Source organism: Hemiscyllium ocellatum, chromosome 7 (assembly GCF_020745735.1).
Source record: "Hemiscyllium ocellatum isolate sHemOce1 chromosome 7, sHemOce1.pat.X.cur, whole genome shotgun sequence".
NCBI lineage: Eukaryota > Metazoa > Chordata > Chondrichthyes > Orectolobiformes > Hemiscylliidae > Hemiscyllium > Hemiscyllium ocellatum.
In genome coordinates, this window is record NC_083407.1 from 21,486,691 (window position 1) to 21,514,139 (window position 27,449).

Consider the following 27,449-nt stretch of genomic DNA (forward strand, 5'->3'; position numbering starts at 1 on the left):
GGGTCTTGAACCCATGTCTTGAGGTTCAGAGGCAGGGACATTGCTACTGTGCTGCAACAGAATAACAGATTGTTTCAGAATATCCACAACAGCTTGATTCTTCAACTGTGGTAAAGGCTGCTGCTGGGCTCGGAAACATTTTAAGCTCTACCAAAGCCTGAAGTATTTTTGTTCCTCTATTCTAATGCAAAGTTAAAAAAATCACACAACTCCAGGTTATAATCCAACAGGTTTAATTGGAAGCACGAAATTTCAGAGTGCCACTCCTTCATCAGGTGGTTGTGTGTTGAAGGGGTGGCGCTCCGAAAGCTAGTGCTTTCGATTAAAACCTGTTGGATTATAACCTGGAGTTGTGTGATTTTTAATTTTGTACACCCCAGTCCAACTCCAAATCATGACAGCTATATTCTAATGCAGCCCTTTCATTGTTTTTGCTCCTTCAACTTTCACTTGCATTCTCATTGTTGCTGTGCGTCAAGTCCATACCATTGTACACCTGAATGCAGTCAACTCACTTGCATTTGAATCTCTAAATTTGTGAGGCATAATGTGTGTCTAAACTGTGCCATCATGGAAAATCTACATTCTCCTGCATCCTTAGACAGAATAGTTTAGTTCTCTCTCTTTCTTTCTCTCCACTTAGTTTGCTTCTGTTCGTTCTTTCTTTCACGCTCGTGCTCTCGCCGCCCTCACACTTGCTCACGCTCTCTCTTTCCCGAGCTCACTCCCTTGCTCTTGCTCGCATACTCTGATGGGCACTCCACACAGTTACTACTCCAAGGCTGTGGAAGTTCAAAATTATATGTGTGCGCCAGATTTTAATGAAATGTTGTGTTGTCTGCTTTAAGTGAACATGTGGAATTATTCCAAGTGAGCACATGACTTGGCATCTCAGTAATGGCTAGGCGGTGCTTGCCTGTGGCTGATTTACTGGTGAATATTCATTTCCTCGATTCATACAAGAAAGGTGGCCACTTGGGTGAGCTATTGCAAGGTAGCAATTGCCCAGACTGGTGCCTTCAGGTGAAGACATGAGCATGAAATGTGTGATCATTTAGAATCTGATTACTGTAATTAGGCAACTAAGGGAGGTTTCCATCTTAACAGTCATTAAGCACTTGCAGCATTAACACATGTAATTGCAGCCCAACTACAGACTCTGAGAGAAGGGCAGAAAATCTGCCAAGAAAGAAAAGTAAATTGATAGAAAAAGCAAGCATATGTTTAGATCATCTTTGCTCCTTTGTCACCTCGAGCCTCAGCAGTTCCAATTGTGGCTTTTGGCTTTGAGCTCATCCAAGTCTCGGCTCCCTTTGCCATTCTTTGCATCAAGTTAGGTTCACCTTCATCAATTACATTTTTGTATTAAATTCTGACCATTTGTTTTATAATTGCCCCTGGCATTATTCCTGCCTATCTCTGGAGCCACCTACAGCATTCTCTAGATCTCAGCAATTCTCCATACCCAGTTTAAATATTGCAGTGCTACTGTTGATTATGCCTTCAGCTGTCCAGGCCTTAAATTCTGTAATTCCTTCCCTAAAACTACATGCCTGTATATTTCTCTCTTAAGGCAGTCCTTAAAACCAAATAGTTCGGTCAGCTGTTTTGATATATCTTTAGAAGACTAGGTGTGAGTGGCTTATTTGATTACACGCCCATGGTTGGCCTTAGGATATTTTACCCCACAACACAAACTACACAACTAAAACTAAAGCGAGACAGGGGACGAAATGTCTGCAACACAAATTCCCAGCTCGGCGAACAGAACCACAACAACTAAAACTGGTTGTTTGAGGTAAACCCCTATCTAAGTTAAGGTGTCGAGAATCCTTTTTTCAATTGTGAGGAGGACCTTTTTTTTTCCCCAACCTGCATGAGAGAGACCTGCAGAAGTTGCAACTCGCAGGCTTGTTGCTAGATGAGGCTTCTGTCCCAAGGATGTGGTAGACCAAAAACTAACTAAGCTGGTTGAATATGATTGATATGCTGTATGTGAGCAGCATCTGAAAATTAGGGATTTTTCCTAATTTCCTGATCAAATTAGCTGGGTTTTTTTCCAAAAGATGCTGCAAATTTATTTTTTGATGTGCAGGTAATTCTCTGTGACATCAGCAAATTGTGCCTTCTCCTGAAGGTCACGTCTGAAGTAACTTATTACAACAGTATCCAAAAGCTGCTGAAATATGAAGGTTTGTGTGATTCATTAAGTATATTTTCATCCAGTGTTGTCAGAAAGCCCAATTCCACTGATAATGTTTATTGCAGCCTTATATCCAGATGGTGGGCTGCCTTTCTATCTGGGCAGCTACACAAGCTGGATTGGAAAGATTCCACAAGAGTTGGGCATTTGCTTATGGAGTTCTTAAAAGCTACCTATAGCAGTGCTGTGGTGACCTTCCATTGCATTGCCAGAAGAGGATAAGGTAGCAGTGCTGAATAAGATTGTAGTAGTTTTATATGAGACAGTTTCTTTTTACAAATAAAGATAGGAACAATATTGTGTTTCTCAGTGTATCAGGGTTTGGGGCCAGTGATCTATGACATCATTACTTTTATATCCTCACCCATTCCTAAAAGTCAGGGCTTGCACTGGAGTTTTAGCTCAACAGTTGCTGCCATCATTCCAATGCCTCACTCTTGAGACTAATCAAGCCTGCAGTGTAAGTTAGCAGGAAATTTCATCACAAGGAATTGCTGAGTGTTTCTTTGATCGATAAGTGTCGGGATGCCCTAACAACAGTCATAAGTGTTTTTCCTTCTCCTCCTCCTCCTTCATGGCACAAAACAAATCTGAGATTAATTGCAGCACACACGCATGCACATACACACACACACACTAAATCCCTGATCTGAAACTTCCTTTATCTGTATGACTCCAAATGGCCATGTTATGCCATGAGCTATCGAACGCTGAGGTTATTGAGCACTTCCTATTGAAACCTTATCTTCCCAAGTTACAGATGTTGTAGAATTCAATTGGTAAGTGATTACCTTTCACCACTGAACTGACACTGTTATGGACCAGGTCAGACCCCCTCAAAATGTTTGAAGAAGGTAGCCCAGACCCTCACATTTTATTGTTTTTAGCCAGATGTGAGATAGATATTCCAGAAGTGATGCACCTGGTCAAACTACTTGGCTTTAAACAAAACAAAATGTATTTACACACTACAGATGAAACGGAAACAAAGAAAACAGAATTTAGAATAACTACTTATTTGAAACCCAGCCAACTCAATTGCATCGTAATGATGCTGTTCCAATTCCAGCAACATCCTATCAACACGGTCCTTGGCAAAAAGTAAATTCATACACAGGTTCTTACAGGCAGGCAAGACTTCTGTAGAAGCATGGAACCTCTTTTCACTGTAGTTGCTTCTCAAGCTTCCCAGCAGTTTTTGACTGTTTGCTAAAACTAAACCAAACTAGAAGCAACCTGAACTGGGAGAACTGGCCACTCCCCTTTCATTGTACAACTGTTTTTTTTAAAAACCCTAAAAGTCTCCTCTGATTGTTAACTTAAGCAGTGTGAGTTAGCCATTTTGGCACCACTGACTTTACAACCCCTCTTGAAAAAAAACCAAGGACATCATAACCTTGTTAAAGGGGCAACACCATCACTATACCACTACATATTTGAATATGCTAGTGCCCAAATATTTCAAACCCCTAAGGAAAATAAATGCTGGAAGTCAGAAAGAGAAGCTGAAAATTATAGAACTACACAGTGAAGAGGAAAAGTCAGGTTATACCTTTCTATGAATTATGAAAGATAAATTACATGAGGCTTTTCATAGGACTGATGGCTGAAGGAGCTGAGGATAGTGAATGACCGATAACATTGATAATTGTGTTAAATATTGGCTTAAAGTGGAATGACTAATAGAACATCAAGGCAGAAATAGGTCATTTGGCTCTTCAAGTCTATTCTGCCATTCAGTGAGATCATGGCTGATCTGATAATCCTCAACTCGACTTTTCCTGCCTTTTCCCTATAAACCTTGCTTCTCTTATTAACTACAAGTCTATATCCCGGCCTTGAATGGCATAACCTCAATAATGCTCTGCAGTAAAGGATTCCACAGATTTGACTATCCTGGAAGAGAAGAAATTCCTCTTCATCTTATCTTAAATGAGTGTCCCTTTAGTCTGAGATTCTACCATCTGGTCCTAGATTCTCTCACAGGTGAGCAATCAGTCCTCATCCATCTTTTCTAGACCCTAAGAATTTCAATGATGTCTCTTTGCATTCATTCTTCTAAACTCCAAAGAATACAAGCTGAACCTGCTCAACCTCTCCTCATTTTACTCTTAAAAAGTTAATAAACTCTTTTAAAATTTTTGTGATAGCAGATATTCAGCTAACTGGCTGATAACTATCTGTCCATCTCCTAACCCTTTTTTTTTACTTATTTTCCAAACAGAAGCTTTCATAATTTTGTAAATCGATTTCAAATTAGGGGAGAGATTGACATTTTGGTGTGTAGGTTTTGTCAGGATCCAGTTTCCATATGTTTATTCTTCTCTTCCTCCTACCCCATATTTAATTGTGACAGTCTTGGCTCATCACTGTTTTCCACGGTCAGTGGTTTTGGATCCCAAGTCCAACTCCAGAGAGTTGAACACGGAAGTTAGGTTGTCAGTTCAATGAAATGCTAAGGAAGTGCTGCACTGTCAGAGATGCCTCCTTTTCAAATTACACTTTAAATCCAGATCCTGTGAAAGATCCCACAACATTTTTCTAAACATAAGTGGAGAGATTGTCAAGAGTTTTGGTGAATGTTATTCCTAACCATTGCAGTTAAAGTAGATTATCCATTTGTTTACCTCATTGCTGCCTGTGGGAGCTTGCTGTGTGTAAATTGACAGTTTTTGCTTCCCTTGTTGCTTTGTTTTGAATTGGCTTTAACGCATGCTGGCTCTCCCTGATATAGTGAAATGAGGTTCTATAAATGCCAATTTTTCCTTTCTTTACTCTTCATCTCTGGTTTTACCTCTTCTTCTCTACATTTTCCCTTCAACTGCACAAAGTCTGGGGCCTTGCTTTAAATTCCAATTGCCCTTGTTCTTGAGGCAGCAGTTTTTGCCTTTGTGGGAATTCTCTTTAATTTGCAGTGGCCGAAATAATTTCTGATAGAAAAAAGGGAGATATTAAAGGGAATATTTTTTAAAACTGGAATTTGCTATTTCTTTGGTGGTAATATACTCTGTTTAACAAAAAAATTCTATTCTCTTCCTAACATTGCTTTTTCCAGTTTGCGTGAATAGGATATTAATTTAAATTGCTATCAGATGCTTTTAAATCTCAAGAGGCCAGGTTTGTAATCTGTCTGTGAAATTGACCTATTGGTAGATTCTCTAAGGCCTGGATTTTTTGGGGTCTCCATCTCTTGGCAGAAACCTTGGTGACAAGCCCACCCACCATAGTGACGACATCCCCTCTGCAATATTTCACCATTGCTTTAGAGTGAGTTGTCCTCCCTTTTTAAGAACTATTGGCCAATCACCTGTATTCATGGCATCAGCAGCGGGCTAGAATAGTGTCCATAGCTGGTACTGCAGGCAGTCCTAACAAAGAGGGCACCTGGACCTGGGGAAATCCAGGGTATTTCTGGGGCCGAGCCCAGAGTGTTGGAGAGGTGGAGCTATGGTCGGTGGAGTGGGAGAAATGGTGAAGACTGGATTTGGAAGGTTGGTGGGGTAGGGATCAGAAGGGCTGGGGAGAATCGAGGGCAAAGATGCTGGAGGATTTGATAATGCTTAGGATGTTTGTGAGGAGGTGGGGGCGGGGTGCTCTCTGATCGACACAGGAGGTTGTAGATGGCACTTTGAGCCACCGTTACACCAGTCATTCTCCAAGTAGTATGGAGTTCTCCTACAACACCCTGTCTCCACCCACAGGCAAAATAGTGGCCACTGGCCAGGGCTGGGCTGAGGCAATTAATTAGCAACTCTAGGGCCTCAGATAACCTTAGGGCGAGTGGGCGACCTACTCGTTCAGTAGCTCCCAGATCAGGGTAAGCAGTGGGCAGGTCACAGGATATGAGCCCTCACTTTACCTTATGCTAGTGAGCATAAAATCCACCCTGTAGTCTCTGGTCACTTGGCATGATCTGCTGCAAATTATCATCCTTCATGGGAAGGTCTAGAATGGGGAGGCAATGGCTGAATGACATTGTTGTTAGATTGTTAATCCAGAGACCCAGATAATGGCCTGAGGAGTCTGAGTTTGAATCCTGCCATGGCAGATGGTGGAATTTGAATTCAGTAAAAGTCCCGAATGGGTGGGAGGGAAACCTGGGACTTCCTGGAACTGCATTGCACAGAGCAATGCATTTTTATTTTCCATTGGGAGAGTGAGGGAATGGTAATCATGGTAAAACAAAAAAAAAAATTTCAGAATGCTTTGTGTGCTAAGAAGTCGCATGTGGCATCCATTACGATAAGGAACAGCACAAAACCCAGTGAGACCAGCAAGTGAATGACTTGAACATGATTATTTTCCACCCCACCAGGGGAAAGAACAAGAACACACCTTTGTATTCCGACTGGATCACCCAAAGGCTTGTAAACACCTCTGGAAATGTGCTGTGGAACACCATGCGTTTTTCCGTCTGCGGGGACCTGTCCAGAAGAAGTCGAACCAGATAGCCTTTGTGCGGATGGGCTCCAGGTTCAGATACAGGTAAGAGACGGAGGGATCTGTTAAATTACCTGACAGCATGCTTGCAGGAGGGTGGAAGAGTCTATGAAGGTGATTGGCAGATAGAGTGAAAATGGAAACTCATTGAAAATGTGTTAATGTCGAGAAAGCAATTGTAGATAGGGGCTTGATCTTTGAATAATAAAAGGATGTGACTGTTAGTTTAAAGTGTATATACCTTTTAAATTTGAAAAGTGTGGCGCTGGAAATAGCCATCTGATGAGAAAGAGAATCAATGTTTTGGGCATAAACCCTTCATCAGGAATATAGAGGTGGGGGGGAAGGGTGAGGGGGACAGGAGTGGGGTGAGGCCGGGGGACAGGTAGGTGGGAGTGTTAGGTGGATGCAGGTGGAGCGTGAGCCTGTGAAGTCAGAGCGGAGGGTGAAGCAGATAGGTGGGAAGGAAGATGGACAGATGGAACAGCTCAAGAGGTGTTGCCGAATGGGAGAGTTGGAGGTGGGGGATGGAGGGGACATCTTCCTTCCCACCTATCCGCTCCACCCTCCCTACCAACCTATCACAGTTACCACACTCCCCTGCCTCCACCTATCATCATGCCACATTCCCTGCCCCCAAGCCCCACCCCCATTTACACACACACACACACACACACACACACACACACACACACACACACACACACACACACACACACACACACACACACACACACACACACACACACCCGACCCGAAACATTGACTCGGATGCTGCCTGACCAGCTGTGCATTTCCAATGTCACATTTTTTGACTCTGACTCTCCAGTATCTGCAGTCCTCACTTTCTCCTGTATACCTTTAAGTCCATGTTATCAATTGGGATTTCCACAAGGATAATACAAATTCAGCTCACATTGTGGATATTATATACATTTACAACACAAAGACCTTCTGGTCTGTGCCTGTTTATAGTTTACATAAGCCTCCTCACAACTTGCCTTAGCTTGCCCTGTAAATAGAACTTGTCCTTCCTGTCTCCCTCAGGTACTTATTTAACTTCCCCTTAAATGCAACTGTGCTGTTAACCTGAGCCACTCAATGGCAAGTTCAACTGTCCAGGTAAAAAAATTTTTGTTCAGTTGACAAAATAAATTTGTTTGTGACCCCCTGCTTCAGACTCTCCCACAAGTGAAAACAGCTTCGCTGCATCCAATCTATTATACCCCTGTCGTGATTTTGAAGACTTCACAGAATCACAGAATGGTTACAGTGCAGTGGGAGGCTATTCAGTCCATCTCATCTGTACCTGTTCCCTGCATATGTATTTGACTTATTCCCATTCCCCTGACATATCTGCATACCCTGCACATTGTTCATTTTCAAGTAACAATCTCATCTTCTTTTGAAAGTTTCATTTGAATCACACTGTCTCAAACAGTGCATTCCAGACCTTAATCACTGTCTATGTCGAAAAACTATTTTCTTATATTGCTTTTCTTTCATTTATCAATCTTAAAATCTGTGCCCCTCTCATTATCAATCCTTAGAAGAGCAGGGAGAGTTTTTCTTTCCCGATCAGATATGTCCAGACTCCTCAATACTCCCTTTCAGACCACTGAGTCTTGATTGGACCTCTTCAGTCTTTAGCACTGGTTATAATTTCACACTTCTGCTATCCTCGTTGTGAGTCTACTTTGCAAATTGAAGTTAATATGTTAATTGCTAGATGTCACCAACAAATGTACCTGGTTAGTAGGTACAGGTTCATTTTCTGTGTTACAGTGAATGACTAGACATGTCCTGAAGTTGGGATTCCTGGTGAATGTGGGATTAGATTTTGCACAGACTGGACTTCAAGCCTTAAGTAGCTGACCCTCCCCATATTTGTCTTGGGATGTTTATAGCACTAGCGAGATAATGGACAGCTCATATGAGGGCCTGTTTTAGTCCTGATTGTTGAACTTTGTCCTGACTACCCATGTTGACTCTGTGTAAATCCTTCCTCAGTCACTGTTACACCGTCTCAGTTAGTGGGAGGGCCTTTTATGGAAGCTGTTAATTATGCTATCCATGATGAGCAGTTGTTCATTCTGAGAGCAATAAATGAGCACGTTCTGCTTGATTGCCTTTATTGATACTGCAATCCCCAAACATTGCTGATTAGAATATTTAGAACCTTCTTTTTGAGTAAGTTGAACCTAAATGTAGAAGTTTTGGTCGAACATCTGTAGGTATGATTTAAACTGTGACTATTGTGTCTGGATGAAGCACTTTTTTTCATATTATTGATGTGTGAGGCAGTTCTGTTACATCTCCACTCCTTTGCCATTTGGTATTGTGTCCCCTTCATTCGCCTGGCACGTGAATAAGTCACATGTGGAACAAGAATCTAAATGGGGTTGTATAGGGTGGAGAAGGTGGTAGTTTTTTATTTTCTGAATTGTCTCATGAGACAATAAACATCCATGGACCTTTGGTCTAATGGTGAGGTCGTTAGGGTGATGATTTTCAGGAAGGATTGAACAAGTTGGGTTTTATCATTTGGAAAATAATTCATTTGTGTCATGTCTTAATAAAGGTCTTAAAGAAAGCAATGTTTGATAAAAGTAGATTAGGGGTGGCACTGGCTCAGCAGTTGGCACTGTTGCCTCACGGCGCCAGGGGCCCAGGTTCGATTCCAGCCTCGGGCGGCTGTCTGTGTGGAGTTTGCACGTTCTCCCCGTGTCTGTGTGGGTTTCCTCCGGATGCTCCGGTTTCCTCCCACAATTCAGAGATGTGCAAGTTAAATGAATTGGCTGTGCTAAATTGCCCAAAGTGTTCAGTGATGTGTGGGTGAGGTGCATTAGTCGGGGTAAATATAGGATAATAGGGTAGGAGAATGGGTCTCGGAGGGCTGTCGTGTACTTGTTGGACCAAAGGGCCTGTTTCCACACTGTAGGAATTCTATGATATAGATGGATAAAATGTATGGATGACCAAAATCAGAATCCAGAATATAAAATAGTTAATAACAAATTCAGGGTGGAATTGAAAGAATTTTCATTCCCCAAAGTTTGGTTAAAATGAGGAGCTTACTTCCAGAAGGAATAATTAAAATGATTAGTGTGGCTGCATTTACGGGGAAGTTAGATAAAAGATTGAGAGCGAGAAAGGAACAGAAAGAGTACATAGAACATAGAACATAGAAGGATACAGCGCAGTACAGGCCCTTCGGCCCTCGATGTTGCGCCGACCGAATCCTACCTAACCTATACTATCCCAATAACTTCCAAATGCCTATCCAATGCCCGCTTAAATGACCATAAAGAAGAAGAGTTCACCACTGATACGGGCAGGGCATTCCATGAACTCACAACCCGCTGTGTGAAGAATCTACCCCTAACATCTGTCCTATACCTACCACCCCTTAATTTAAAGCTATGTCCCCTAGTAACACCTGACTCCATTAGCGGTAAAAGGTTCTTAGTATCTACCCTATCTAAACCCCTAATCATCTTATACACTTCTATCAGATCTCCCCTAAACCTTCTCTTCTCCAATGAGAACAGCCCCAAGTGCCTCAGCCTTTCCTCATAAGATTTTCCTACCATTCCAGGCAACATCCTGGTAAACCTCCTCTGCACTCGTTCTAAAGCTTCCACATCCTTCCTATAGTAAGGCAACCAAAACTGCACACAATACTCCAGATGAGGCCTCACCAGAGTCTTATACAACTGCAACATGACCTCAGGACTCCGGAACTCAATTCCTCTGCCAATAAAGCCCAGTACACCATATGCCTTCCTCACAGCACTATTTACCTGGGTGGCAACTTTCAGAGATCTGTGTACATGGACACCAAGATCCCTCTGCTCATCCACACTACCAAGTAGCCTACCATTAGCCCAGTAATCCATCATCTTGTTATTCCTACCAAAGTGAACGACTTCGCACTTAGCTACATTGAATTCCATTTGCCACATTTCCGCCCAGCTCTGCAACTTATCTATATCCCGCTGTAACCTACCACTTCCTTCCTCACTATCCACAACTCCACCGACTTTTGTGTCATCCGCAAACTTGCTTACCCAGCTTTCAAGTCCTTCCTCTAGATCATTTATAAAGATAACAAAAAGCAATGGTCCCAAAACAGATCCTTGTGGTACACCGCTAGTAACTGCGCTCCAAGATGAACATAATCCATCAACTACTACCCTCTGTCTCCTTCCAGCCAGCCAATTCCTAATCCAAACCTCTAATGTATCCTCAATGCCATACCTCCGAAGTTTTAGCATTAGCCTACCATGGGGAACCTTATCGAACGCCTTACTAAAATCCAGATACACAACATCTACTGCTTTACCCTCATCCACTTCCTTAGTCACCTTCTCAAAGAACTCAATAAGGTTTGTGAGGCACGACCTGCCCTTCACAAAACCATGCTGGCTATCCCTGATCACGTTATTCCTACCCAGATGTTCATAAATCTTATCCCTTACCATTCTCTCTAAGACTTTGCCCACCACTGAAGTCAGACTCACTGGCCTATAGTTACTAGGGCTATCCCTACTCCCTTTCTTGAACAATGGGACCACATTCGCTATCCTCCAGTCCTCTGGTACTATTCCCGTAGACAATGACGACATAAAAATCCAGGCCAATGGCTCTGCTAGCTCCTCCCTAGCTTCCCATAGGATCCTGGGGTAAATGCCATCAGGCCCAGGAGACTTATCTATATGAGACTTATCAGTAGGCTGATATAATTAGAGGAAAAGGGTTTTAAAGAGACTTGTGGAACGTAAAAACTAATACAGATTAAGTGGTCTATAGTGCAATATAACAGGGGGTTTGAGTGAGTGTATCAAACTGTATATGATTGAGTAATCTGTGTATCAGTGCAGATAGAAAATTTATCCCACTACTGTCTTTTCACACTTCTCCATAACCATAGGATAGCTGCATTAGAGTTTGATCCACTTTGTTCTGGAGTTGTCTTGTGTTATATAGCACTAATTATTTGGATTGTGTTACTTCTAAAATTGACTTGAGTTAAATGTTTCCTTGTCTAAGGAAGCAAATCCCTTTAAGAAAAGTGGTGAAATGTAATAATGTTCAATCTGCAGTGACATGACCCCTTTACAAACATCTTAATGACATCCTTTAACTTTTATCAAACAGCCCATCTTTTCCTTGATTGTCTTTTGTAAGCTTTGTTCCCTCACATTCTCTTTCCTTCCATTTTCTTTAACGGTTTTGACTCCGATTGGAGTTCAATTTCTGTGGGCACTCTTACCCCCTAGTGACTGTTCAATGGATGCATGACTGGGTTGTACATCCACGGACTGAAAAGATGAGATAAAAACTGACCTTAATAGAGGTCCCACCCTCATGTCCTAATGCATTTTGTCTGAGTGTTTTCTTTCTAAGCTTGAGTTGGGCATTGTCTAACTGACAGCACAGATCAGAGATTGAAAATGCATTGACCTGAAGAGCTAAGAGATCTTTATGGATCTTTCATTTACTTGAAACCTAATTCATAAGGCTTTATGACCCAGAATGTTTGGTTGTGTCAGCCACACATTTATAGCTTGGCAATACTAGTAAATTTCTAAGATATCTTCAAGTTTAACATGTCTTTTGACAAAATAAAAACAAAATGGGCTTTTTCTGTTTGGATGCTTCTGCTGATAGCTGGAGGGACCAATGTGATTAAAGCAGAATGACTCCAGTTATCAGAAGCAACCAGACATTTTGGTACTTCTACCCCACTCTGGCAATTTCAGGAATTAATTTCTGAAGTGATTGATTTCCAGTGGCAGAACGGAATACCAGACCACCAAAGTCAGTAAACCACGGCGGCAAGTGTCCTTCGAGCGACGGCCCAGCAGACGCTACTCGAGAAGATCAACACAGCAGAGAGGTAATTATGTGACTGTTAAAGTGGGCCCCTGAGTGAAGAGAGACCTGGAAATGGCTTCTAGTTAATTTAGTGTCTGATCATGACACTGCCCAGTGAACAGGGCATCCAAAATCCTGAGAGGGATAAAACTCTCAGGTCAATTTTAGGAGAAACAACAATGGAACATTCCTCACTTTTAGGCAATTAAAACAATTTGATGAGATGACTGATCAAACATATCCAGTGTCTCTGTTCTGTGCAAAATGACAAAATATTTTATCATGAGAACATAAGAGCAGGCAGTTCAGCCCCTCAACCCTGCCTCCCCCATTTGATAGGATCATGTCTGATCTCATCTTAATCTCAACTCCACTTTCCTTCCTGCTCTCCATACCCCTTCAACAATTAAAAATCTGTCTGTCTCATCCTTAAATTTACTCAGTGTCCATACTCTCGGGTGGTGAATTCCACATATTCACGACCCTTTGAGTGAAGTAATTCCTCTGCTGTTTTAAATCAGCCACCCCTTCGCTTAAAACTGTGATATCCTAGTCTAGGTTACCCAATGCGAGGAAAGATCCTTCCACTCTGTCAATCCACATTAGCATCTTCCATACCTCATTAGACCTCCCCTCATTCTGCTAAACTCCAGCAAATATAGGCTGAAACTGCGAAATCTATGTTCATAAGGTAAACCCCTCATCTCTGAAATCAATTTAGTGAATCTCTTCTGAACTTCCTCCAAATCAAATATATCCTCTCTCAAATATGGGGACCAAAATTGTAGTACTCCGGGTACAATCTCACTGATTTCTTATACAGTATTGCAGTAACACTTCCCTATTTTTATTCCTTCAGTTAAAAATGCCCGAATTCTATTTGCCTCCTTTATTACCTGCTGTAATCTTCAGATTAGTTTCTGACCAGGATAGTCTCAGAATGGTCTGGGTAGGTAGGAGGAACATCTCCACATTGGTCAGCAGATTTTTGCAGTCCTGTCATAGGATCTTGCAGTATAGAAGATGATATTCAGACTATTAGGCTTTCACTAACTCTTTGACATCCCTATCCCTTTGGTCTCACTCCCCTGCTCTTTCTCCATAGTTAAGCAAAGTTTTTCTTCAAAGTCACTGTTGAATTTTCCTCTATCATCTTTTCAGACAGCGCATTTCAGATCATGATGTATCTTTAATTATTGCACATAATTACTGCTGTCCTGCGCTCCTGAGATGCACACCACCTGCTGTCCTTCAGGTTATTTGGGGCGGCACAGTGGCACAGTGGTTAGCACTGCTGCCTCACAGCACCAGGGACCCAGGTTCAATTCCCGCCTCGGGCGACTGTCTGTGTGGAGTTTGCACGTTCTCCCCGTGTCTGCGTGGGTTTCCTCCGGGTGCTCCGGTTTCCTCCCACAGTCACAAAGATGTGCGGGTCAGGTGAATTGGCCACGCTAAATTGCCCGTAGTGTTAGGTAAGGGGTAAATGTAGGGGTTTGGGTGGGTTGCGCTTCAGTGGGTCGGTGTGGACTTGTTGGGCCGAAGGGCCTGTTTCCACACTGTAAGTAATCTAATTGATACTCATCTCTTGCGAGTTCAAGCTGGGGGGCCCCTCTGTGAATGGGGTCAGCATTTATAAAGAAAGAATCTCCCACCCACAAAGCTGTTCACTTACATGGTGACAATCTCTCAAGATTTTGTGTGTGTAGAGGTTAGTGGTTGACTGTTATAGTGTTGCAAGATGAGCTATTGGGAAAGTATAGAAATCACTGACCTTGCACACACTATGTGAAGGCGTTTACTTCAGGGAGGTTGGACGTAAATGGGTTGGCAAGACCTCTTATTTTGAGTCAGATGTTCTATTGTTGTTGGTGTTTGAGGGCAGTGGGTATGCATTTTCAGCATTATTAGCAGCATTTGGAACTCTGTGGGCTATGGTTTGAGCTGAATAAACAGTTATATATCTATATTAGTTTCAAACTGACTTTGGATTGCTGTATATATTATCCTTCTGTACCAAAATAATGTGTTGAATATTACTGTTGCTGGAAAGCTACTGATTACTGTTGTTCATGTAATCTTGCAGCGAATCCTTTCAACAGAAACTTGGAAACAAGGTAAGTGAATGTCTTTCTGAATTCAAGCCAAAAGGTGACTGAGAGTGACTGACCAGGTGGAATCTATTGAGAAGATTTTAATTTATTGTTTTTGCAGACCACATGGAAAATCTACAAATCAACAGCAAAATGGTGCAAATGTTGTAAATCTGAAATAAAACCACAAAATGCTGGAAGTACTGTGCAGTATTTCCAACATTTTCTGTTTTTTTTAACTATAGGACAAGAGTATAGTTTTGTATTACTTTTATTGTAATTTTAATGGTCTCTGGCATTCAATATGATACAAGTAAGATTATTTCTTTGCTGTTTGGACTCGATAAGAATAACATGGATATGATTGTTGCTGCTCATGAGCGTTGACAATCAATGTGAGTAAGCTGTTCAGCTTGGAGGTCATTATAGCGAAGTCTGGTTCTGTCCATGGTAAGCAATCATGGGCACACATGACAACATTGATTCATAATTGTAACTGGTGAATTGCACTGGTACCCACAAATAGTAATTTTGAGTCCAAAATACCAATGCCAATTCCAGTGCGCTTACATAGGATTGTTAACCCAGCAACAACAATTTGCATTTATATATTGTCATAGCGAGGTTTGAGAAGATTTCTAGCTCGGGTTGAGGTTTTGGATGTAGGTTTGCTCGCTGAACTGGAAGGTTCATTTCCAGACGTTTCATCACCCTATAGGAACCGTATTCAGTGGGCCTCAGGCGAAGCAGGAATTTTCAGCAGTGCTTCACCTGAGGCCCACTAAAGATGTTACCTAGTAGGGTAACGAAACGTCTGGAAATGAACCTTCCAGCTCAGCAAGCAAACCTACATCCAAAATATATTGTCATTTGACATTGTAAAATGTCACAAGGTGCTTCTTGGAGTTTTATCAAACAAAATGGACAGCAAGCCATGTAAGAAGGTATTGGGGCAAGTGAACTAAAGTTTGGATCCAAGAGACAGGTTGTAAGGAATTAAGAGAATGTATTAAAGGAGAAATGAGTGCTGAAGTTCACAGAGACAAGGTCCTTGGGAAATGAAGTCATCCCCAGTGGAGATGTGAGTAAAAATGCAGATTCTTCAGAATTAAAACAGTTTGGAAGTTACTGAGGAAGAGATAAGTGAGGCTACGGAAGGATTTGTGAAAACCAGGGTGAGAATTTTAAAATTGGAACATTTGAAGCCTGCAGGTCAATGCAAGTTGAGTGAACGTGAGTCTTGAGTGAATAGCACTTGGGGCACATTTAGGAGTCATGCTCTCCCTTTCCTATGACTCTTTTTAAGTAGAGGGTGGAAAGTAAGAGGGCACGAGGGGGTGGTGGTTGCTCTCAAAATAGTCAGTGCGAGTGGGTGTTGTGAGGAGTTCAGCAGATGGTGATCTGAAGCAAGGCCAGAGTCCGGATATAATTACACAGGTGGGAGGGAATGGACGCTCTTGGTGGTGGAGCGGGTAGGTGCAGATTGAAATCGCATTTTGCTAACCGGATTGAATCCACAAGAGGGTAAATAAATTTGTATTGTCGAGTGTGTTTCCTGATTCTGTGGCTTTTCTGAAGCATGAAAGAATTGGTTTTGTCTGAAGAGAAGAACTTTACTTGACTGTATGTCAGTTTATATTACTTCTAATTGCTGTGTATGTTGTATTAAGTGGACTTGCTGGCTTTCATACCTCACAATTCTCATGAAACTAATGTTGTAGAGATTCAAAAAGATCTTCTAATTGTCTTGTATATTCCATGTGGGCATTGCTGACCTCTGTAGTAGATTCTACTAATGTACTTGTTTAAGACAAGTTAGAGTACTTGTTAATGAACTTCTGAAATTGCACTGGAGGAGATATGAAGGAGATTCACTGGGATGTTGGCTGGGATGGAGCATTTCAGCAATGAGGAGAAGCTGGACAAGTTCGAGTTGTTTTTTCTGGAGCAGAGAACGTTGAGGAGGGACCTGATTGAAGTGTAATAAGATTATAGAGGGCATGGACAGGATCAATAGAAAGCAACTGTTCCCCTAAGCCAGAGGATCAAGAACAAGAAGCATACTTCTTTAAAGTGAAAGGCCGGTTTAGAGGGGATCTCCGGAAATGTTGTTTCACCTGAAAGGTAGTGGGAGTCATGAATGCACTGCCTGGGAGGGTGGTATTTGGATGAGCACTTGAAGTGTCCAAACATTCAAGGCTGTGGCACTCGAGCAAGGAGTGATGTATTTTGGATGGTATAGGACGTAATTGGCTAAAGTGCCTTTACTATACTGTATAATTATATGATTCTAAGAGGGTAAATATAACAATGCTGTGGTTTCATTGTGCTTGCTTGAAGGTCTGGCAAGACTTTTTTTGTGCTGCTGTTAATCTAGAAAGTTCCATGCCTCTTTAAATCCATCATTTGTTTTCCCAGTTTGCCTGTGGAGGAGGATAAACCACTCCCCCTCCTCCTGCTGAATACAATTTGTTCTCATTTATCACAGTGCTGAAGTAAGTCCTCCTGTTTGGTGCTCAGTGCATTTATGCTGAAGTGCTGCTTTTAAAGGGGCCTCCCATTCTGAGCTAACTAAATGCAACTAGATGGGGATGTGAATTCATATCAAGTTGGTTGAAAATAGAATTCCGAACATTTTTTTGTTTACTCTTCTGAACTCTAGTGTGTAGCCTCTACACAAGTGCGGTGTTAAGACTGTGAAACAGCAGTACAATGTCACGAGGTCTAGATTAGAGTGGTGCTGGAAAAGCACAGCAGGTCAGGCAGCAGCCGAGGAGCAGGAAAATCGACGTTTCGGGCAAAAGCCCCTCACAACTCTAATCTAGACTGTGGTCTCCAACATCTGCGGTCCTTGTTTTTACCTAGTTAATGTCACAAGGTCCTGCGATAGTCAGGACCCTGAGTGGAATAAAACCTAGAACTGCTGCTGCTGGAGATCTGAAACAAACAGAAACAGAAAGTACTGGAGAAATGGAGCAAATCTGGCTGCATCTGCAAAGAGAAAATAGAGTTAACATTTTGTGTCCAATGTCACCACTTCAGAACCAGAAGCAACTGGGAAATAGTGGTATTTATGCAGATGATGGAGAGTGGAGGGGTGGTGGGGCTCGGTGGTGAGAGGAAGTCCAAAGAGACCAAGGGAAAAGGGCAGGCAGACAAAGGGATTGTTGATAGTAGGTCAGGGAAGTAGAGAAGCTAGATAAGTGATAATGGGTTAGTAAGTAATCAAAATGGGTTGGCTGCACCGAAAGCAACACAATTTGAGACAGACTCTGGGCGTGTGAGGGTAAGTGATAGACAAAGAACAGAGTATTCATGCTCTGTAACTGTTCAGCTCAATGTTGAGTCCTAAAGACTGTAGGGTGCTTGATCAGAAGAGGTATTATTCCTCTAACATGTGGTAAGAAAGGTCCCATTGAACCTTTTCAGAGGGTCCTTTGCAAGGCAGATGCCAAGCCAGCCTGAATGATGATGTGGCTAAGATGATGTGGAGGCTTTCATTCTACTGGCTTTAAACACAATACTCAGGATATGGATCTATTGCCACTGTGTCACAGTGTCTCAGAGTTTCAGGGACCCGGATTTAGTTTCACCCCCAGGCGACTGTGTGCATCCTTCCTGTGTCTGTGTGGGTTTCCTCCACGTGCATCCATTTCCTCCCACAGAACAAAGATGTGCAGGTTAGGTGGATTGGCCAAGGGAAATGCAGGGTTACAAGGATTGGATAGCGGGGTTTGATCTGGTTGGCATGCTCTTCAGCCCCTCGTTCCTGGTGAAGGGCTCTTGCCCAAAACATCACTTTTCCTGCTCCTTGGATGCTGCCTGACCTGCTGTGCTTTTCCAGCACCCCACCCTTGACTCTGATCTCCAACATCTGCACTTTCTCCTATGCTCTTCAGAGGGTCGATGTGGTCTCGATGGGCCGAATGGCCTGCCTCCACACTGTAGATTTATGATTCTATAATTATGATTTGTTGCATTTGAGTTTAATTGTTGTAATAGTCATGGTTACCACTGTCTTAACGTAGCAAAATAATTGTTTTAAGCCATTGAGATCACTACAAAAAGAAAAACAACAAGTTTGAAGCATTTGGTGCACAATATACTAAAAGGCTACAGTCATAGTTAAAATGCTATTTTACCACTTGCTTTTTATTTCAAAAAATAATGAGATGATTCTTTTCTCTGTTGTCTTTTTGAACCAGTTCTCCTATTAATGCAGCAAACCAGAAACCTACTTCCCAGGTACGTGCCTGTTATTGTTGTGCATTTGGCTCCATCTCTATTACAGTTTACCTTGATCTCTGAGGCTATAGAACATCATGCGCTGTCTTGTTGTTGGCCCTGGAACACAGGCAACTGCATACCCCTGGGGAAATGTTAAATTCTTTTGTAAATGTCTTTAATGGAAGCGATAGCAGAAACCTTTGAAAATGAGAGAGTGGGTCTCTGTCTGATTTGTGCTTAGTTACGAGATGATGGTCTCTCAGCTTCAGTATCCAGTGGCAGTGACAGACTCTCTGCATTAGTTGAATTACACTGTTCCGGAGGTGGTTCAGCCCCTCATCCCTAGGCCAGCTCTAAAAGTGCTATCCAGAAGTTGTACTCCTCTGCTTCCTGGAGGCCTGCAATGGTTTTGTTTGTGAGTAAACATTCACTTTACTCTTGGGAAATTCAAAGTGCAGACTCAGTTTGCAATAAATTAATGATGTGGACATTGCTTTGACATGTCAGAATGAAACAGTAGATCCAGTCAATGTCCCAAAATGTACACATAAGCCAACCTTCCATCCATTCACTCCATCTACATTTCTTGGTGCCTTAGAAGTTAGCCAACATAATCAAAGACCCCTCCCACCGTGGTTGTGATCACTTCCGACCTCTTCCTTCAGGTAAAAGATACAAAAGGTTAAACAGATGCATCAACAAGTTTTAAGTACAGCTTCAGAGAGTCATAGAGACATACAGCACGGAAATAGATCCAACTCGTCCATGCCAGCCAGACATCCAAAATAAATCTTGTCCAATTTGCTGGCATTTATACCCATCTAGATGCCTTTTAAATGTCGTAATTGTACCAGCCTTCACCACTTCCACTGGCAGCTCATTCCATACATGCGCCACCCTCTGCGAGAATATGTTGTCCCTTAGGTCCCTTTTATATCTTTTACCCTCTCAACATAAACCTATGCCCTCTAGTTTTGGACTCCCTAACCCAGGGAAAAGACATTGAGTATTCATCCTAACAAGGCACTCACATGATTTTATAAATCTCTTTAAGGTGACCCCTCAGCATCTGGCACTCCAGGAAAAACAGCCCCAGCCTATTCAGCCTCTCCCTCTAGCTCAAATCCACCAACCCTGGCAACATTCTTGTAAATCTTTTCTGAACCCTTTAAAGTTTCACAACATCCTTTCTATAGGAGGGAGATCAGAATTGCATACAATATTCCAAAAGTGGCCTAACCAATATCCTGTACAGCTGCAACATGAACTCCCACCTCCTATACTCAATGCTCTGACCAATAAAGGCAAGCATACTAAATGCTATCTATCTATGCTCAACTTTCAAAGAAATATGAACCTGCACTCCAAGGTCTTTATGTTCAGCAACACTGTCCAGGACCTCACCATTAAGTGTGTAGTTCCTGCGCTGATTTGCCTTTCCAAAATGCAGCACCTTGCATTTAGCAGAATTAAATCCATCTGCCACTCCTCTGCCCATTGGCCCATCTGATCAAAATCCTTTTGTACCCAAAGGTAATCTTCTTTGCTGTCCACTACACCTCCAATTTTAGTGTCATCTGCAAACGTACTCACGATATCTCCGATGTCAACATCCGAATCATTTATATAAATGATGAAAAGTTGTGGACCCAGCACCGATCTTTGTGGCACTCCACTGGTCACAGGCCTCCAGCTGAAAGGCAACCCTCCACCACCACCCCCCTCTGTCTTCTACCTTTGAGCCAGTCTTGTATCCAAATAGCTATTTCTCCCTTTACTCCATGTGATCTAACCCTGCTAACTAGTCTACCACGAACGCCTTACTGAAAGCCATATAGATCACATCCACTGCTCTGCCATCATCAATCCTCTTCGTGACTTCTTCCAAAAACTCTTATCAGGTTTGTGCAATATGAGCTCCCATGCACAAAACCATGCTTACTATTCCTAATCAATCCTTCTCAAGTAGGTATCTGTCCCTCAAGATTCCCTCCAACAACCTGCCCACCACTAATGTCAGGCTCACCAGTCTATAGTTCCCTGGCTTTTTCTTATTACCTTTCTTATATATTGGCACAATATTAGCCAACCTCTAGCCTTCTGGCACTTCACCTGCGGCTATCAGTGATACAAATACCTCAACAAGGAGCCCAGCAATCACTTCCCACAGAGTTCTCAGGTACAACTGAGCAGGTCCCGAGGATTTATCTACTTTTATGCATTTTAAGACATCCGGCACCTTGTCAAGATGTTGCTACTTATTTCCCCGCATTCAATATCTTCCATCTCCTTCTCCACAGTAATACTGATGCAAAATATTCATTTAGTATCTCACCTTTCTCCTGCAGTTCCACATGTCGATGGTCTTTCTGATCTCTAACGAATTACCCTTTTGCACTAATCCTATTGGATTCTCCTTCACCCTATTTGCTAAAGCTATTTCGTGTCTTTTTTGCCCTCCAGATTTTCCTCATAATTATATTCCTACTGTTTCATACTCTCCTCAGGATTCACTCATTTCTTGGTATCTATACCTGATATATGCTTCTTTCTTTCTGAATAAAACCTCAATTTCTCCAGTCAGCCAGGATTCCCCTCACTTATCAGCCTTGCCCTTCACCCTAACAGGAACAAACTGTCTCTGGACTCTCATTATCCCATTTTTAAATGCTTCCCATTTCCCAGCAGGCCCTTTACATGTGAACATCGACCCCTAATTGACTTTTGAAAGTTCTTGCCTCTTACTGTCAAAATTGGCCTTTCTCCATTTTAGAATTTAACTTTTAGGTCCAGTCTATCCTTTTCCATCACTAATTTAAAACTAGTAGAAATATGGTCACTAGTTCCCTCACTGGCATCTCAGCTTTATTTCCCATGGATAGGTCAGGTTTTGCACCATTTCTAGTCTGTACATTCACATATTGAATCAGAGAATTTTCTTGTGCACACTTAACAAATTCCTCTCCATCCAAACCCTTAACACTATGGCAATCCCAGTTGATATTTGGGAAATTTAAAATCCCCTATCATAATCACCCTGTTATTCTCACAGATGATGGGGATCTCCTTACAAATTTGCTTCTCAATTTTCTGTTGACTATAGGGTGGTCTATTGTACAATCCCAGTAAGATGGTCATCCCTTTCTTATTTCTCAGTTCCACCCAAATAACTGATGGACACCTCAAATTTCAAATCTGGTGTTAATCTTGCTTCTTGTGCACCACCTTTGTAACTGCAACTTGGTATTCCTCGCTCTGTTCTATCACCCAATGATCCTTGTTTCTGTACAGCACAAAAAGCAAAAGTTTGCACTGCACTTAGATACATGTGACAATAATAAACCGAATCGAATCAGATCAACAGTTCAATCTCAGCATCGCCCACCTCGGGCAGTGCTTCCTTGATAGTGAGGTCGTAACATTTGTCTTATTTTGCCATTCAGTTAAATCAAGGCAGATTTGTACTTCATTCTCTCATTGTAAATGAGCACGAAGATTTAGTCCTATGTTGGACACTAATGCAAAATAATCCCAGGATGACTTGGCAAATATTCTTGAAGCCTTTTTGAACTGTTGTGGCATGATGGGAAGCTATAATTTTGAAAATAAATTTGAACGCCTGTGGAAATAGCTGAGCATATTAGGGCACAAGTTTTGGCTGGGGTGAGTTGTATTGTTACAATGTGAAGAGGAAAGGGTGGACTCCCCTGAAGGCTATAGGAGCAAATGGGGTCATGGAGCCCCACACTGAGATCGGCAGCACAAGCATCCAGGAGGTGTCCTCCAAGAGGTGCCTGTCTGCTTGGCATCCTGTTGGGCAAGGTCTGTGGGCTCCCATGGCTGCCAGCCTGGCAGTAGCACCAGCTGGTCAGAGGGGGAGGAGAAGATGGTCACTGCTGAGGTAGGTAGGCACCTGTGCGGGCACCTCCATGCGAGTGCGGTGTCATTGGCTGGCACAGAGTACAGGCAGCAACAACTCTCAGCTGGGTCAGGATCTTGGAGCTCTGCTGGATTGAGTGAGACCACATTTGTGGCCTTAGATCCACAAGGAACATCTGTCTCCATGCCTCTTCAGCTGTCATGGTGCCTCTCTGCAGGTTGGAAATTTCTGATAATGCTGTAACATTGTACCTCAGTGGGTACTTGACCTTAACTGGTGGGAATCCCTGGTAAAGTTTCCTGTGGGTGGGAATATTTTGGGGACCATCTCGTGTGTTTCCAGCTGTGCCTCTGACCTCTGTGTCATGGGGCAAGGAACATACTTTCCTAGTGTGTTTGTGGTTTGGTCCTATGTTGCATGTAATCAAATGCTTTCATTTTTCTCTCTGAAGACTGCGATGGTGAGATCAGCCATTCCTGTTGCAGCATCGTTACCCAGTGCTACTGGACCGATTGAAATAGAGAACCTTCCCAGAAGCCCAGGCCTCAACCAATCTGAGAAGAGGAGGTAAGAGTAATTGGCCCTTAATAGGCATTAACCAAAGTAATGTGATTATATAACTTTTAGGACAATGTAAGGCAATGATTTCCCTGTACAAACTTTGTGAATGTGATTTACGATTGACAATTTTCATTGCATCTTTGTGGCATACCAGAAATTCAAAAGTCAAATAAAATGTTTCATATTGGTGAGTGTCATCTTCAATGGCTAGCAAAAAATTTGAACCCAAATGGCTAGTGTACTGCTTTGAAGAATGAAGAGACCTTGTGTCACCTTACATTGATGTGGCAGGTTATTAATGGGACTTTTGTCATCTAGAATTTGCAAGTCGCAGATTTCTAATGTTGACGATGGCACTGAATTCCCAAGATCCCCACAAGTTCAATGTTTTGTTTTTATTTTTCAAAAAGCTTTCAAATCCCCCTTCCCCCCCCCCCCCCCCCCCGCCCGCCCCCCAACCCACCCCCATCATCGACACAAGGAGCTGTTTTCCATGCAAGTTGTACATATTGAAACAATTCAAGCCAATTTCCTTTGTGACTGCAAGTCCGAGCAGTCCACAACCTCAGCTACAGAAATGCTTTCCTTTTCCAAATTGAATGCTCTTTTAATGAGAAGGAACATCATTTTGAAAGTTGTCTTTACCAACAAAGACCTTCAAATACAAAAATGTTTGCATCAGAAATTCCTCTGTGAGGTAAGGCTTTTGTTATACAGTGGAAGCTCTTACTGGGTAAACGTGTACCACACCAGTCCAAAAACCAATATGGGCTGAATTGATTGTTTCCTAACCCTCAGAGCTCAGGGCTGGAAAGTCCTCCTTTTGCAGGACCAGACTGTCTATTTGAATCTGACTAGACAAAGCCCATCTGTCCACCATTCAAATGAATAACAGAGCTTGGTCCCTGTTATCAGTAATTAAAACAATGACCAAGCCTGTGTATATGTTGTGAAGTGTCAACGGGAAAGCCGTTTGCAGGCTTGGGGAAGATGAAGTTGAGAGTGTGTTGCTGGAAAAACACAGCAGGTCAGGCAGCATCCGAGGAGCAGGAAAATCGACGTTTCAGGCAGAAGCCCTTCATCAGGCCTGAAATGTCGATTTTTCTGCTCCTCGGATGCTGCCTGACCTGCTGTGTTTTTCCAGCAACACAGTCTCAATTCTGACTTCCAGCATCTGCAGACCTCACTGTCTCCTTGGGGAAGATGAACCCTGGTTCAAAGAAGTGGTTTTGGAGAAATGGCCTGAAGGCAGACAAATACATGGAACCTCAGTGTTTCTGACTCCCCTTCTGTGGAAGCACCATTAATCTCAGTGGAAGAAGTCCCAACTGGAAAAGATAACCCCTGAAGACAGCAGCAATGTTAACATCTAAGAGTCGGTAACAATGAGGTTCCACAGCCCCTTTTTATCTTGGTTTTTGTGCAGTTAGTGATTTTTAAGCATGTAGAGCTGCTGATGTTGGACTGGTCAGAAGTCACATGACAGCAGGTTCTGGACCAACACATTTATTTAAAATCACAAGCTTTGTAGCACTGCTCCTTCATCAGGAAGCAGCACTCTGAAAGCTTGTGATTTTAAATAAGCCTGTTGGACTATAGCTTGGTGTCGTGCAACATCTGACTCTATGATACTTAAAGCAAGTGTCAGAAGGTGGGCTTCTCATCAAGGTCATTGTCTGCCTACCTGTCACTAAAAGTATTGCTGGCCTCCGTTTTGGCATTACCTGCTGCTGTGTTTGCTGTGGTCTGCAGCTCCAAATCAAAGCAATTGAATCAAATAGTTTCTCTGAATTTTTGTCTCATCTCTGATCTGCTCAGTCTCTGGACTGTAAATGCTCAAGGTGGTGGAACTCCGGTGCTTGACGTAGTGCGGAACCGTTGAATGCGGTTGTTTCTCCCGCTGGTGGTGGGTGACAGTTTTTCCTCTTTTGAGCTGATTGCTGTTGCGTGAGATCCGGCTGGGCTTTGGGGTGCACTAACCATAACCGGATGAATCTGAAGGACTATTTTCTGCATGCCTTACTTTCTGGTCATGAAGAGAGAGAGAAAGTACTCACTCTTGCTTTCGCAAATCCCCGAATTAACTTTTTTGTGTGTGTGTACAAGTGAGTGAATGAGAGATTTGAACATGAGAAACAAGAGCTGGAGTAGTTATAAACCCTTGGTGTTTACGCCGTTCCTGACTGAACATTTACATCAACTCCACTTTCTTGTCGAGTCCCATTATCCCTTAATCCTGGAGAACCTATCGCGCTGAATCTTGAATATACTCAATAACTGAATGTCAAAAGGGGTAGAGGACTCCAAATATTCACAACTTTGAGTGAAGAAATTTCTCCTCAGCTCAGTGCAAAAATGGCCAACCCCTTATCCTGTGACCATTACGCTAGAGCTAGGTTCCCATACAGCCTCTTCCAAGAATTTTATATGTTTCCATTCTCATTCTGGAGAGTTATAGGTCCATCATAATATAGGACACACATCTCATTCCAGGTGAAAAAAAAACACACACCTACCCACCCTACACCACCACTATTGAGTTTTTCCCCTGTGCATATCACCCTGCCTGTTTTGTAATTTTGTTCTTGTTCCAACACTTACTTAAACTACACTTTGGATTGGAATAGATTTGAATGTTATCACATAAACTCAATGTCTGCTGGGTCAACGATAACAGTGTGAGCAACTTGGTTTAGTCAATAAGTCTATTTGATTTGCCACCATTCAATGGGAGGCTAGGGGCCTTAGAATTTAATGCTTTGGGTTTATGTCCCTTTGCCTTTGAAGAAAACTAATTTCAGAGTTGAGGGCAAATGTCAAACTCGAGGCCAATACATATATGATGGGACAAATGGCCTTTGTGCTGTGAGATTCTAAGTAAAGAGGATGGAAGGGTATTTTTAACATTTTGGTTTGGTAGAATTCACTAGGTTTGGTTGCAGATTGTTGTGAGCTGTTCTGAGGACATTTTCTGGTCTTGCAAAACTTAACATTTAGCAGTAAATTGGCAGTTAATCTCAAATTACAAAGGATGAAGTTCAAGTTCAATTTGTTATTAAGAAAGTTGCCAGCAGTGACTGGAGAAGAAAATGAGGAATCAAACTTGCTTTGTTAACTTGTTTGACTGCAAGAGAGTTGAACATTAAGTAGCCATGGTGATCTACAAATGCTTGGCCATTCCCTCCAGTTGCCATGTGTAATGCTTCCTCTTGTGTATTCAACTCGACCCACCTGCCCTTCTAAAGTAAGCAGCTTAACACTGGTAAGGTTGCTCTTCCTTGGTGGCACCTTCCAAGTCCTGCAATTCAGGAGTCTGACCAAGTTGTTTCTAGTGCTATCTATCATCTAGTCCTCGCACTTGTGTGATATTTGGTTCAACACTCCACTCTCTGTTGCCATTGACGCAGCTAATAACAAATGGGTGTTAGGAACAGATCGCCATCTCTCTGAAGCTGTTAAAAACAGTGCTGTCCAGTAAAATTCTAATTGCAGTAAGGGCATGGTCTAACTGAGAATGGGAAAGCTTAAATATGCCCATAAGTGACAACCTCTCCACTGGCTACTGTCAGTGCCAGGGACCAAGGTTCGATTCCACGTTGGGTGACTGTGTGGAGTTTGCACGTTCTCCCTGTGTCTATGTGAGTTTCCTCCAGGTGCTTTTATTTCCACCTACAGTCCAAAGATGTGCAGGCTAGGTTGGTAAACCATAGTAAATGTGGGTTTACAGGGATAGGGTGGGATGCTGTTTAGAAGGTTGGTGCAGATCTGATGGGTTGAATGGCCTCTTTCTGCTGTATAGGAATTCAATGATAGTCCTAGCTATCTTCATTTCTCAGCAAGACAAAAGTAAAAAATAAAGGGGCAGCTTGGTGGCTCAGTGGTTAGCACTGCTGCCTCACAGCATCAGGGACCTGGGTTAATTTTCCACCTTGGGCAACTGTCTGTGTGGAGTTTGCACATTCTCCCCGTGTCTGCGTGGGTTTCCTCTGGGTGTTCCGGTTTCCTCCCACAGTCACAAAGATGTGCAGGTAAATTGCCCGTAGTGTTAGGTGCATTAGTCTAGGGGAATGGGTTTGGGTGGGATGCTCTTCGGAGGGTCGGTGTGGACTTATTGGGCTGAAGGTCCTGTTTCCACACTGTAGGGAATCTAAACAGATCTTTCAAAGAT

General features: G+C 42.5%; 1 protein-coding gene across 1 annotated transcript in view; it reads left to right on the forward strand.

The window, feature by feature from the left end:
• Window positions 1-27,449, forward strand: part of epb41l5 (erythrocyte membrane protein band 4.1 like 5) — a 153,172-nt gene that overhangs the window by 77,785 nt on the left and 47,938 nt on the right. Inside the window, exons 11-15 of the mRNA XM_060827736.1 lie at window positions 6,519-6,688; window positions 12,439-12,545; window positions 14,607-14,637; window positions 18,819-18,858; window positions 23,172-23,287. Of these exons, the coding sequence (XP_060683719.1) occupies window positions 6,519-6,688; window positions 12,439-12,545; window positions 14,607-14,637; window positions 18,819-18,858; window positions 23,172-23,287 (464 nt within the window). The remainder of the gene's footprint in view (window positions 1-6,518; window positions 6,689-12,438; window positions 12,546-14,606; window positions 14,638-18,818; window positions 18,859-23,171; window positions 23,288-27,449) is intronic.